Source organism: Podarcis tiliguerta, assembly GCF_965153285.1.
Source record: "Podarcis tiliguerta genome assembly, chromosome: 12".
Taxonomy (NCBI): Eukaryota; Metazoa; Chordata; class Lepidosauria; order Squamata; family Lacertidae; genus Podarcis; species Podarcis tiliguerta.
In genome coordinates this window covers 10,213,075-10,225,252 of record NC_139545.1, presented here as the reverse complement: position 1 = coordinate 10,225,252, position 12,178 = coordinate 10,213,075, and the positions used below count along the sequence as shown (strand labels likewise).

Here is a 12,178-nt window from a genome sequence, read left to right as displayed (position 1 = left end):
GGGAAGGATATTCTTCTGTATTGTACTAAACACAAGTGATTTGGATTATTTCAGATCTTCAAGAGATGTTACGCGATCATTCCTTTGTTGGATGTGTTAACCCTCAGTGGGCATTGGTGCAGTATCAGACAAAACTGTATCTGCTCAGTACCACAAAACTCAGGTAACAGAACAAAGTTAAATATATTGTTTTAGTCAAGACAAATAGTATCCAGTAGCTTGAGATAGGAAGAAAATAATCATCAGTGAGTACATTTCCAAATGGAGTGGTGTGGGCTATGCTGTAGTTTTTAACTTTTTAGTACTTTTGGGTCACTGCCCCAAATAACAGGAACACATGGACAGCTGCAACTGCGGAAGAACAGTGAGTGAAATCATAGGTCATTAGGTCCCTGACGTTATTGTCTGGATTCTAGTCATCAGAGGAAAAAGCGTTGATGAACCTCCCAGAAAGGCTGGAGAGAGATAAACTATGTATATAGGCGGTAGAAAACAGAGAGGGTAATATGAGTGGAATCTGTTCCTAAAAGACCAAAGAGTGGTTGATGTCAAAGGGAGCTGTGGGTGCAGCTGGGGTAAGCTGGCCTCACCCTGTAGTTTGGGGTCATGGCATCTGCTGACCTAAGAGACAGTAAGATAACTTTATCATGTATATTTTGAACTGCTTTGAGTTTTATAAATGGAAATGGGTATGGCAGTTTTTAAAGTGATAAACTTTCTAACCTTATTTGTAACATAATTGTGTTTGCCTTTTATAGGTATCTTGCTTCTTATACCAGCTCCCCTTTATTAATACTTGTAATGTTCTTAAGTTTCACAAGGATTGTAGTCAGTGATGTGTTCTTGCCCTTTAATTAATATTAAATTACATAGGAAGCTGCCGGCTAGAGTCATTGCTACATCTAGTTCAGTATTGCCTGCACTGAGTGGCAGCAGCTCACCAGACTTTCAGTCTTTCCCAGCTCCTGCTTGGAGATGCCAGGGATTTAACCTGAGATCTTCTGTATGAGAAGCAGCTGCTCTGCCACTGAGCTACAGCCCTCCCCCCTGCATCTGTTCCACTACTGGGAAGCTTATCTGTTTTATTAAGCAATGCTGGATATTTTATCATAACTGCTGTGCTCTAGAAAAATACATACTTCCCACTCGTAGCTAAAACCCATAGATTATAGTTGCTTTTGGAATTCCATATTAAGGCTTCCTATTCATTGACAGTATTACAGAGTGGACCATGAGCAAATAGCAAACTCTTTGTTTTTCCTTTCTCAAAGTCAAGAAATGTTCTATCAGATCCTTATCTATGACTTTGGAAACTTCGGAGTTTTACGATTGTCAGTAAGTATACACTTAAGTTATCTATCTTATATATAACTTACTAAGGTATAGATCAGATATTGGCTAGAGCAATCCTACCCAATATCTGGTGGTGGTGCAGAGAGGTTTGTGGTGCAGCCACTTCTGCATCCAGAGCCCTAATATAGTCCTTATTTCACACCAAAACATTTTAGCTGCCATTGATTTCAAAGATTATCATGGGGCAACAAAATTATTTTGATTAGCCAATGGAAAAAACTAAATTGAATGGGCTGTTGACACGATTGCGCCTGAGCACCCTCTCCCACTTGATACAGTCCGCTTGACTCCTTGTGAGGAAGCAAGCTGGGAGATGGTTTGAATGTAAGTGAAAGAAAACTCCAATGGAATGCAAGTGAACAGTGGTGAGGGCTCATCATTGAGCCTACTTAGTGGCAGTGAAGGCAGCAATACTTTGCTGCTTCCATTGCATCCTCAATATGCTGTCCAGCAGAGCTTTTCCAGGTAATGTGAGGTCTTTTACAGTTTGGTCCGAAGAAGGTGACAGAACCTAAAATAATTTGCTGTGACTTTGTTTACAAAGCATTTTGAGGATAAAATCACTTGCATCTGCCAGAACCTTGACTTCACTGTTACAGCAGATGAATCTCAAAAGGTGTCCAGAGCACTGTCTAGTCCTGTTGCATTGGATGAGTTTCAGTCAGTAAGGCTTGAGGACATGGACAAGGTGCTTGGATTGGTCAGTTACGCTTTGGACTCTTGCCTGCTCTCAGCTGATAAAAGCTAGCAGGGAGGGGACAACTGGCTGGGCCAGGGAGCTGATCAGTGCTTCCATACAAGAGGGGATGGTTCCTGCCTGATTGAAGGAGGCAGTGGTTAAACCACTCCTTGTATTTTGAAAATCTAAGTAGTTACTGGCCAGTTGCCAATCTCCTCTACTTGGGCAAGGTTCTTGAGCACAGAGTCACAGACCAGATCCAAGTGCTTTGTCTGAGTTTGCTGTGGTTCCAGTCCTATTTGGGTAGACGTGTCCAGAGGGTGATGCTTGAGGAGTCTTGTGGAACCTTCACTGCAGGGTTCCCCGTGGTTTGATTTTATCCCCTTTGCTATTTAACAATGAAACCGCTGAGTGGGGTCAGTGGGCTGAATATGTTGTCAGCGATATGCTGATGACACACGACTCCACTTCTCCTTTACATCTGCAGGCAGTGGATGTGCTGGACTGTTGTCTTGCCTCAGTAATGGACTAGATGAGAACCAACAAACTGAAGTTGAATCCAAATAAACTAAAACACTGTTAGTAGGTGGTTCCCTAGACCAGATGGATGGGAGATGGCATCCTCTTGATAGGGTTACAGTCCTTTTAAAGAAGCAGATACTTCTCCATCCCCCAAGCTGTATGTAATTGTGGAAAAGTCAGTTGCGTGCATGAATGACAGGTAATGATTTGTGCTATATATATTTTTTGGTAAATGTAGGAACCAGCTCCACTCTATGATCTAGCTATGCTAGCCTTGGAGAATGATGAAAGTGGTTGGACAGAAGATGATGGTCCAAAGGAAGGCCTCGCTGAATACATTGTTGACTTTCTAACGAAGAAGAGTGCCATGTTGAAAGACTATTTCTCTCTTGAAATTGATGAAGTAACTACCTTTTTCTATCCTGGGGTGGTTTAGTCGTTACCTGCTGTACTGTGCATTTTACAAAATCCATTGAGTAGAGAGCAAGATTGAATTATCAGATGATCTTAAGAAGATATGAACAAGCACTCTAAGCTTCTCTCATTTCATGCAAACCAAAAAGTATTCCGTTAAATATAGCTTCCTATTATGTCTGAACCAGGAAACTATGCCTTAATGCTAGGATAACAGTGGTTGGATGAATATCTTAGTTTTATTGGAAGCCCTTAACTACTGTTTCCCAGTATGGAGGTAACACAGAGCTAATGTTCTGCAAATTCTTCCAGATGTCTTCACTTTTAGCAAATTGGCTGCACATGAGAAAAAGACTTGATCGTATCTCTGATTATTCATCTGAGTAATGATCACCTGAATGCTGTCAATAAATAAAGAAACTAGATAAGTAATAGTTTTGGGCCACTGGGGAGGAGTGGGGATACAAAAGCTACAGGAAAGCAATAAATTTATTATTACCAAACAGAAAGGCAGAAAGTAGTAGTATGTCACACCAGCTGAGTCAAAATCTTTTTTGTTTTATGTATGAATTTTGTTTCACCTTGGTAAAGGATACAGATAAATAAAACGGGATACTACGCTAGTTCCAAAGAACAGAAAATACAAAAAATGTCACAAGCAGACAGCGGGTAGATTTTGCCATGTTTGTAGTCCTTGGCTTAGGAACCAAATATTGATGTATACATAGAAGAATAAGCATAAAAATAATGGAGAAACATTCTGTTTACAGATGGGAAATCTTACAGGACTACCACTCCTGATAGATAATTACGTCCCTCCACTGGAAGGGCTGCCTATGTTTGTCCTTCGTTTGGCCACAGAGGTATGTCAATATTCAGCATGAATTAGTGAAGCCATATTTACATAGAATTATTTCATTTTGACTAATGCAGTTGGGTCAGTCTTAGGTACTTGCTTAATCACATTCCTTTTTCTCACAGAAACTCATTTTTTGTTCAGTCTAAAGTGAAACTCGTGCTTATACTAGCGGCAAAAAAATTGAGTAACAGTTCTGCATTAAGGAGATTTTCTGTCCTGATCAATTGAGCCAACACTAGTTGCCTACAAGAGGGCTGCTGAAAACTTCCTCCTATGTGACTGATCTTTGCCTCCAACTCCACGTTAGATTTTTCAAATGTAGAAATAGCTGCAATTGGATATGTAAATGCTGTAGGCTTGCTGTATTTATTGAAGCTACGTTTTCTTTTCCAGGTAAACTGGGATGAAGAAAAGGAATGTTTTGATACCTTGAGTAAAGAATGTGCCATGTTCTACTCCATTAGAAAACAGTATATAATGGAAGACTCTGATCTTACTACTCAACAGGTACAGTCTTCATTTGTTATTTTCCCCTGTATCAAAACTACATTTTGAAATCTTGCATTTAGGGCTGGGAATGGAAAGAGTGAGTTAAAGGCAGTACTACAGGCAAAAGAGTTGAAGAGGACTTCCTCCCTCATGAAACCAAAGCACCTTAGGCCAACTGAGTGGCACAAGTACAGCCTTAGTGGCAGCCACCTTTCCCCATCAACGGGGGGAATTTTAGAAAACGTGGGTGATAAATTAGTGCATGTTTGAAATATGCTGGATCTCTCACTGCCAATGCTATGAGCTCTGAGGGCACCTTGTATGGAGGGATATAAATGCTGCTACCAAACTCCGTTATCATTTAGGTTGGATGAGGTTAATAAAAGTAGCATCTCCAATAGGCAAAGATCCTTACATGGCAGAGCTTTGCCCTTATCAAGATCACAAGCGTAAATTAGGGGAAATGAGTCTCAATCCCTAGGACAACAGTGGCAGGTCATGCTCTTGCATTCTGAGGTGGAGAAAGGACAATTAAAGCTAAAGGATCCGTGGACAGTTAAGTCCAGTCACACTTGACCATGGGGTGTGGCATATATCTTGCTTCAGGCCGAGGGAGCTGCTGCTTATCCGCAGGCAGCTTTTAGGGTCGTGGCCAGCATTGACTAAACTGCTTCTGGCGCAACGGGACACCATGACAAGTGCCAGAGCGCACGGAAACACCATTTACCTCCCCACTACAGTGGTACCTATTTATCTACTCGGTCTGTTATGCTTTCAAACTGCTAGGTTAGGAGGTGGGAGAGAGCAATGGGAGCTCAACCCGTTACACAGACTTAAACTGCCGACCTTCCGATTGGCAAGCCCAAGGACAGAAAGTACTGTGAAGGTCACAGATTTCAGTCTATATTTGCCCTTTGTTATAAGCCAAGTGCTACCCGAGGAGATGGAGTTCCTTCACTGAGACAGTCATTGCCATTAGCAGAATGATCAAGCGAGGGTTCCAAACAGAAAAGTATAGGTGTCATCAGGAAGAGTGATGCTCAGAAGTAGCTTACGGAACATCTGTTGCCAGAATGGTGGCATATAAAAATGAATGATCCTTTCAGAACAATTAAGCCTCATGTTAATAGTGCATGACTCTGACCATTTCTTCTTTTGGTATAAATTTCACAAGCTGAATGAGCAGTAGATAGGGAAACAAATAAATACATAGAACTCTAAAAGGGGGTGATGCATTAGCCACAGAGTTATCGAACACAACTTTAGTATTTACTAAAACCTTAGTCAAACTGCTTTATTTAAACTTCTTTGCAGGCTGAAGACTCTGGAGCTGGTAAGAGATCATGGAAATGGACAGTGGAACATGTCCTTTATAAAGTTCTTCGGACATACCTTTTGCCTCCTAAAAACTTCACAGAAGATGGCAGCGTTTTGCAGCTTGCTAATTTACCAGACTTGTACAAAGTGTTTGAAAGATGCTGAACACAGACATATGTAGATCAGTACCTATTACACAGCTTTCCCTGCAGTGGTGCTGTTATCACTGAGAATTGTAGAAGTGACTGAATTGCAGACCAGGAAGTGTTCAGCTTTACACGATGCAAGACTACGCAACTTTTGTACAGGATGACTAGCAAATACCAAAGCTTCCACCTGTGGCTGAAAAGTGGACAAGGTAGCCAGTTCAGAGTTCTGTAGACAAAGGTATGGAGCCCTCTTCACTTTATCTTATGAACTAATAATGAATTAGGTAGGTCCATTTGGGGATGGATTGGATAAATATAAAAATCTGACAGCAGTATCCTTAAATGCTAGTCATTCAGGACTAGAAAAGGTTACCATATTAAAATGGAGGAACTACCAACTTTGCTTCTGAATGCAAGAAACAAGGTTGAGGGGGCAGGAAATGCTCAAAGCACCTACCTGTATAAATGCTAGATAACAGCAGACTTATATTTCTGTAACAAGCCCTAGACATTTGGCAAATCTGCAACTGTTGCTTGAACACACACAGCCTCTTATAAAAAGGTTAGCCACATCCACGGTCAGTTACAATTTCATAATGTAGTGAAGCTGTTTGTGTCACACATTTGTTTTTAAGTTAACAATGCAAATGCTTATTAACACAATGAAAAGTTGCTAACCAAAGTAAAAACATACCCAGACACATTCAGTGTTCATTTTGTTAAGCAAATTGTCCATTTATTGTTTATATCCTTCACCACATTTCTCCTACCCACCCAGTGTTTCCACTCCACGCTTGAGCAGCTGCCAACACCAGGTTTACAATGTACAGCAAAACGTAAGTCACCACTCTTACATAAAGAGTAGTTACGAATAGTACTTTAGGAAGTCTAAACTCAGGTTGTGCATCACCCATGCAATAAAGCAAATTTTATACAGTCATTTCTATTTTATATAAATTTAAATATTTTACAAAAGTGTTTTCCATCAAAATGTATAAAGTTTAGCAAACATAGAACCCCCAAAGGTATCTTAAAATAAATGTTATGATTCCAAAGGTTATCTTAATCATTGACGTCTACATTGCACCATATAGAAGGCACTTGTGCCATGTGATGTCTTCAGCACATAATTGGTTAATTTGTAATGCAGCATTCACTTGAATTCATGCAGTTGTCTCCAAGCACCAAGCATTATTAAAGCAGTGGAAGAGAGTTTCAATGAATACATTTGATTTCACAATTGTGAAATAACAGCATTGGGCTCGAGAAGACTCTAGAATTAAGCTGCAAAACTCATTCGCATAAAAATTCAAAGTTTTTTTTCCACCCACTTGTTACAAAATATTTGCCACTTAATTATGAAACTAAAACTCATTGAACAACTCAATGTTCAAAGTTTGTGCCAAAGAAAGTCTGTATTAAAACAAGCTAGGGGCAAGTTTTCAAGGAGCAGTGCAATTTTTTAAACTTTCTTTCTACTGTTGAGATAGGAGTGCAGTTCTGTTTGCCTTCATTTTCTCCAACCGTTTTACTAAGTGGCTGTTGGTCATCTCCATCTCTTCTATCCTGTCCAATGCTGTTCTTAACTGAAAAGAAAAAGCCAATACCTTGTAAGTGCAACAGTTTTGAGAGGACGAAAGATTTTTAAATCAAGCCAATGCAGTTTCGAAAAACTAAAACTTCAGTGGAGCTTTGGTGCAGTTTAAAAACATGTTTACACAATGAAGGTCCGGAGGGCCATGTAGTTACTCGAAAACAACCCCTTCTACAAACAGAATTTCCACTCGCCAGTTTGACTAAAGTACGGTAGGTAATTTGACTCCAACAAAAGGTAGGTGGATAAACTGGATCTAAAGCAATTATGTAGAGCCTGAAAGGATATCTTAACTGCAAAGAGGGGCATAGAGGTAAGTGCAGAACCTTCCATCTGCCTCATCACTTCTCCAAGCTATGATTGATTATGGCATCAAACCCCAGTAGAGAGGAAAGCTCTAAGAAGGGAAGGGGAGCACAGCCACTTTTTCTATTAACATTGGGACACATTTTCTCAATTCCTTAGAGCACACACAGGTTTAAAGAAGTAATCTGTTGTGATTTTAGTATTTTTTTCCACCAGAGAACCCCCTAGCTATTGTTTAATAACAAGCCATCGTACATGAGTATGCAGTAACGACATTCTGATTTTAAACATAGGGAAGCATACTGCAACAGCAGAAGATTGATCTCTCTATATAGTTCCTCAGTAACCGCTAACTTTTTTATTAATGTAACAGTCCAAAAAATCCTACATGACAATCTCTGTGCTCACCATTCCAGTTTCCAGAGACGGTCAACAGGAAGAATATTTTAAAGACTGATATAAAAATAACCCCACCCCATCTTTAAATATTATTGCCTCCTATATTTAATTTCTTAGAACTTTTTCACACTGTGTGAAAGAGACAATTACCTCTCGCTGAAGTTTTCTCTTTTCTGCTTTGAGTTCATCTTCTACTTTTTCTGCATTCTCAGCAGCAGTTTTATATCGTACTACTTGCCCTTCAAGTCTTACAACCTAAAAGACCAAACAGGTTTAAAGCAATGATTCACTCATGTTCCCGTATACAAGGAATGCCCCTTTTATCTGTGACCTTCCTTTATGTAGCACTAAAAGGGCACAAAACTTGTCACCTTTACTTCCTTCCTCCACATGCAGCTGCTGGGTGACCTTGGGCCAGTCACACTTCTTTGAAGTCTCTCAGCCCCACTCACCTCACAGAGTGTTTGTTGTGGGGGAGGAAGGGAAAGGAGAATGTTAGCCGCTTTGAGACTCCTTAAAGGGAGTGAAAGGCAGGATATCAAATCCAAACTCCTCCTCCTCCTCCTCCTTGAGGCAGCCAAATCACATTGCTGTATTCAAACTATCATGTCTCAGCTTCATCAGCCGACTTTTGAACAAGCCTGCTTGACGTCTTCATGCGAGTGAACAAGGCAGGAAAGTCTTCAGTTAAACTATGGCTCCCTATTGTGTCAAACATGCCAGAATATTAAGCCAACAGCTTAATATCTTGGCTTGTTCATAAGGCATTGATCATAAAACTTATAAAGTGAGGTAATGATTGTCTGAATGTGGCCAGTATTTGCTGAATGGAATCTTCAAGAATCTTACAGGATACCAATGAATTTATGTGAACGGTGAGACTAGGCTCAACTCTACCAAGCACTTTTATAATAATAATTTTATTATTTGTACCCCACTCATCCATGTGGCTTGTCCCAGGCACTCTGAGCAGCTTCCCACAAATATAAAAGCACCAAACATTAAAAACATCACTTTTACAAGGCTGTAAAAGCCTTATTTTTAAAATGTGTACCTGTTCCCCACAAATTTTCACATGCACTATATAGCCGTGTTTTCATTTTGTTAGCTTAGAATACAAGTGTCTATTTTCTTGCAAAGTTCACACCCACCAACTCATATACCTAATAGCTCTGGTCCTCTGAAAGAATGAAACTCACATTCAGGGACAAATTCTCTATAGGAGCATGAAGCCCTCAGGATAATTTGCCACATTGGCTCTACTGAATTATGACGTGGAGGACATAGTTTCTGCAGTCTATTATACAAGAGCATAACACATGTATGTGGTATCAATAAAAGTTTAGGAAATATGTATAACAAAAAGGTACCTACATTTTGTTCCAGAGTAGTTATGTCCTGTTCAGCTTTTGAAAGCTTAAACTTGAATTCACTTATTTGTCTGTTGGCATCTCCTAGACACAAGAAAATTAAGCATTTAATGGCTGTCAACTGAATATTTAAATCAAATGTCAGTGAAGATTATATTTTTCCGCTTTGGCTAAAAAAGGAAAGGAAATGTTGGACGTACCTGTACAATTTGTTATTTGATGAAAGGATAGCACATAGTACATAAAATAGACTTTTTTGAGGAGTGAATTTCCTATGGGTTTTTATCCCTCAAAATCTAAAGAGCTCAAGAGTTTTAGCCAATCATTTTATTGAAATAAAACACAGCATCCCTGGTTTTGAGTGTAGTGATGGGTTGGTGATTAGAAAATATAGTCAACTGGTTACATAAGGATCAAGAATATTTAAAATATTAGATGTCTGCTAAGGTGCTGGGTTTGTTCTTGCTTGCTGAAGGGCTTGTGGGTGGGGTATAAGCAGTCCTTCGGAAGTTTGAGGGTCAACTTCTTTAAGACGTGATCTGAGAAAATTGTAACAGGTTACCGTTTTGCAGAAATTAATCTGGAGAGTTTCTTTCCTAAATCTTGCCTCATCCAGCATGTGTTGTAAGTCCTGCTAAAGGATGCTACTTTCAGAGAGAATGAATGGGGATGGTAGTAAAATAAATTTTACTGAGTAGACCCACCTTAGTTGTGTTCATCAATTTCAATAGGTCTGCTCTGAGTAAAATGTAGTTAAAAGCCACCCAAGGAGCCCTCATTGGTACTAGCTCTTAAATGAAATATTCCCTCAACTGTAGCCTTCTGTTAAACCTCCTGAACCTATTTCTTTCTACCACTGTAGATCTTCACTCTTGAAACCCTATCTCATTTAAGGTAACTATATCAGGTCCAAGTGCATTGTGGGAAGTGTGCGCTAAAGTACAGTGGTACCTCGGGTTAAGTACTTAATTCGTTCCGGAGGTCTGTTCTTAACCTGAAACTGTTCTTAACCTGAAGCACCACTTTAGCTAACGGGGCCTCTCGCTTCTGCCGTGCAATTTCTGTTCTCATCTTGAAGCAAAGTTCTTAACCCGAGGTACTATTTCTGAGTTAGCGGAGTCTAACCTGAAGCGTATGTAACCCGAGGTACCACTGTAAAATGAAAAGGGACATTTCCTAACATAAGGCAAAATGATTTTGAATACAAATTAACATTTTCAAATTCAAATGGCTAGAGAACTCTTTTGTCCCCTGTGGAGCTTGAACCCACGACCCTAAGAGTCTCATGTTTCACCCACTGAGCTGTACCTACTATATATGAATGGTATAGATGACAGTATACATAGCAGACATTGTAAAGATGACACACACTGTGTGTACACATTGTAGGAAATTCACTGCCTTCTGTGGGTTCAGGGTGTGCATATTTGACCAACTGCAATCTTCACATTACAAACATGTAGATAAAATGTAATGTGTGATGTAGGATGGACTTAAAGCCATTGGAAGATGAAATTCAACTTGCACGTCTCAACTTCAGTAATTCTTTACTGAATAATCATCTTATTCTACAAGATATGTTTATATTTCTCCTTTTGCTTCTGTCTACTACATCACTTTGTGATGTACAAATTTTGTTGAAAAATAATCCAAAAATTTCATGGGAAATGAGCAGAGATTCTTGGTCCCACTCTTGAGCAATGCAGAGACACAGGGTTCCCTGCTTTAGCCATGGGACTACAAGCTCTGCAAACCTCTAGACCAGGGGTTGTCCACCTGGTCCCTACCGCCCACTAGTGGGTGTTTCTGGGTTCTAGGTGGGTGGTAGGGGGTACTACGGCAGCACAAGCTGAATCCTTCCATCGAGCACTGGTGGACAGTAAGGAAATTTGACCATCAAGAAAGATGCATTAGTGGGCAGTAGGTATAAAAAGGTTGACTACCCCTGCTCAAGATGTTTCTGAAATGCTGTTCTGCACACATGCAGATCCCATAGGTGTAACTGCAGAGAAACCACAAAGACAAACAGGGATTGAACTATGCTACAAACAATCTAAGTGTTCCTACTCTCATTTAATTTTCTCAAAATCTGTGTAGCAGCTTAAGCAAGAAGATTAATCAAACAAAATCCAGGAATTTAAGCCAAGGTCGCCTTATGCTCCCATCTACTGCATTTTACTGTATTCTATATATTTTATATTTTGCTATTTATGTGGGAAGTGGCAACAGAAAAACGTTCAGGCATGAATGTTCCTACCATGTGCACTCTTCAAAAGTAGAAATGCCATACAGAATTGAAGGATGAAAATATACATACTCTGCATTTCAATAAACTGCAAATCTGAACCGTTTTCCAATCCCGTTAAATTAGAATTTGTGCCATCATTTCCAGAGGATTTCTGCCGTTCTTCCTCCAACTGTAATTTCATTTTTTTAATCTGAAATGAAAATATAGCATTCTGTGAGTAGTTCAATATTGTCTATACTTGATAAGGTGTATTACTGGCATTTACAACCATTTTTCTTTTTATGGTCATCGTATACTGCTTCCAGAAGCAGTTCATAGTAACTATTTTTAACCTAAAATAATTGCACAGTATGTGTCGGTGGCACTGTGTGTTAAACCACAGAGCCTAGGACTTGCCGATCAAAAGGTCGGCGGTTTGATCGAATCCCTGTGACAGGGTGAGCTCCCGTTGCTCGGTCCCTGCTCCTGCCCACCTAGCA

The 12,178-nt window shown here is 39.8% G+C and overlaps 2 protein-coding genes across 17 annotated transcripts in view; one reads left to right on the top strand and one right to left on the bottom strand.

Moving 5' to 3' along the window:
• Positions 1-6,837, top strand: part of MLH1 (mutL homolog 1) — a 28,908-nt gene extending 22,071 nt beyond the window's left edge. For all 4 annotated transcript variants that reach the window (XM_083404880.1, XM_083404879.1, XM_083404881.1 and 1 more), the window contains 6 exons: positions 55-163; positions 1,272-1,335; positions 2,793-2,957; positions 3,739-3,831; positions 4,221-4,334; positions 5,631-6,837. In XM_083404880.1, the coding sequence (XP_083261006.1) occupies positions 55-163; positions 1,272-1,335; positions 2,793-2,957; positions 3,739-3,831; positions 4,221-4,334; positions 5,631-5,798 (713 nt within the window). In that variant the 3' untranslated portion in view covers positions 5,799-6,837. The remainder of the gene's footprint in view (positions 1-54; positions 164-1,271; positions 1,336-2,792; positions 2,958-3,738; positions 3,832-4,220; positions 4,335-5,630) is intronic.
• LRRFIP2 (LRR binding FLII interacting protein 2) overlaps positions 6,493-12,178 on the bottom strand; it is a 51,379-nt gene continuing 45,693 nt past the window's right edge. For all 13 annotated transcript variants that reach the window (XM_083404884.1, XM_083404886.1, XM_083404883.1 and 10 more), the window contains 4 exons: positions 11,769-11,889; positions 9,456-9,535; positions 8,232-8,336; positions 6,493-7,368 (listed from right to left, as the gene is read on the bottom strand). In XM_083404884.1, the coding sequence (XP_083261010.1) occupies positions 7,258-7,368; positions 8,232-8,336; positions 9,456-9,535; positions 11,769-11,889 (417 nt within the window). In that variant the 3' untranslated portion in view covers positions 6,493-7,257. The remainder of the gene's footprint in view (positions 7,369-8,231; positions 8,337-9,455; positions 9,536-11,768; positions 11,890-12,178) is intronic.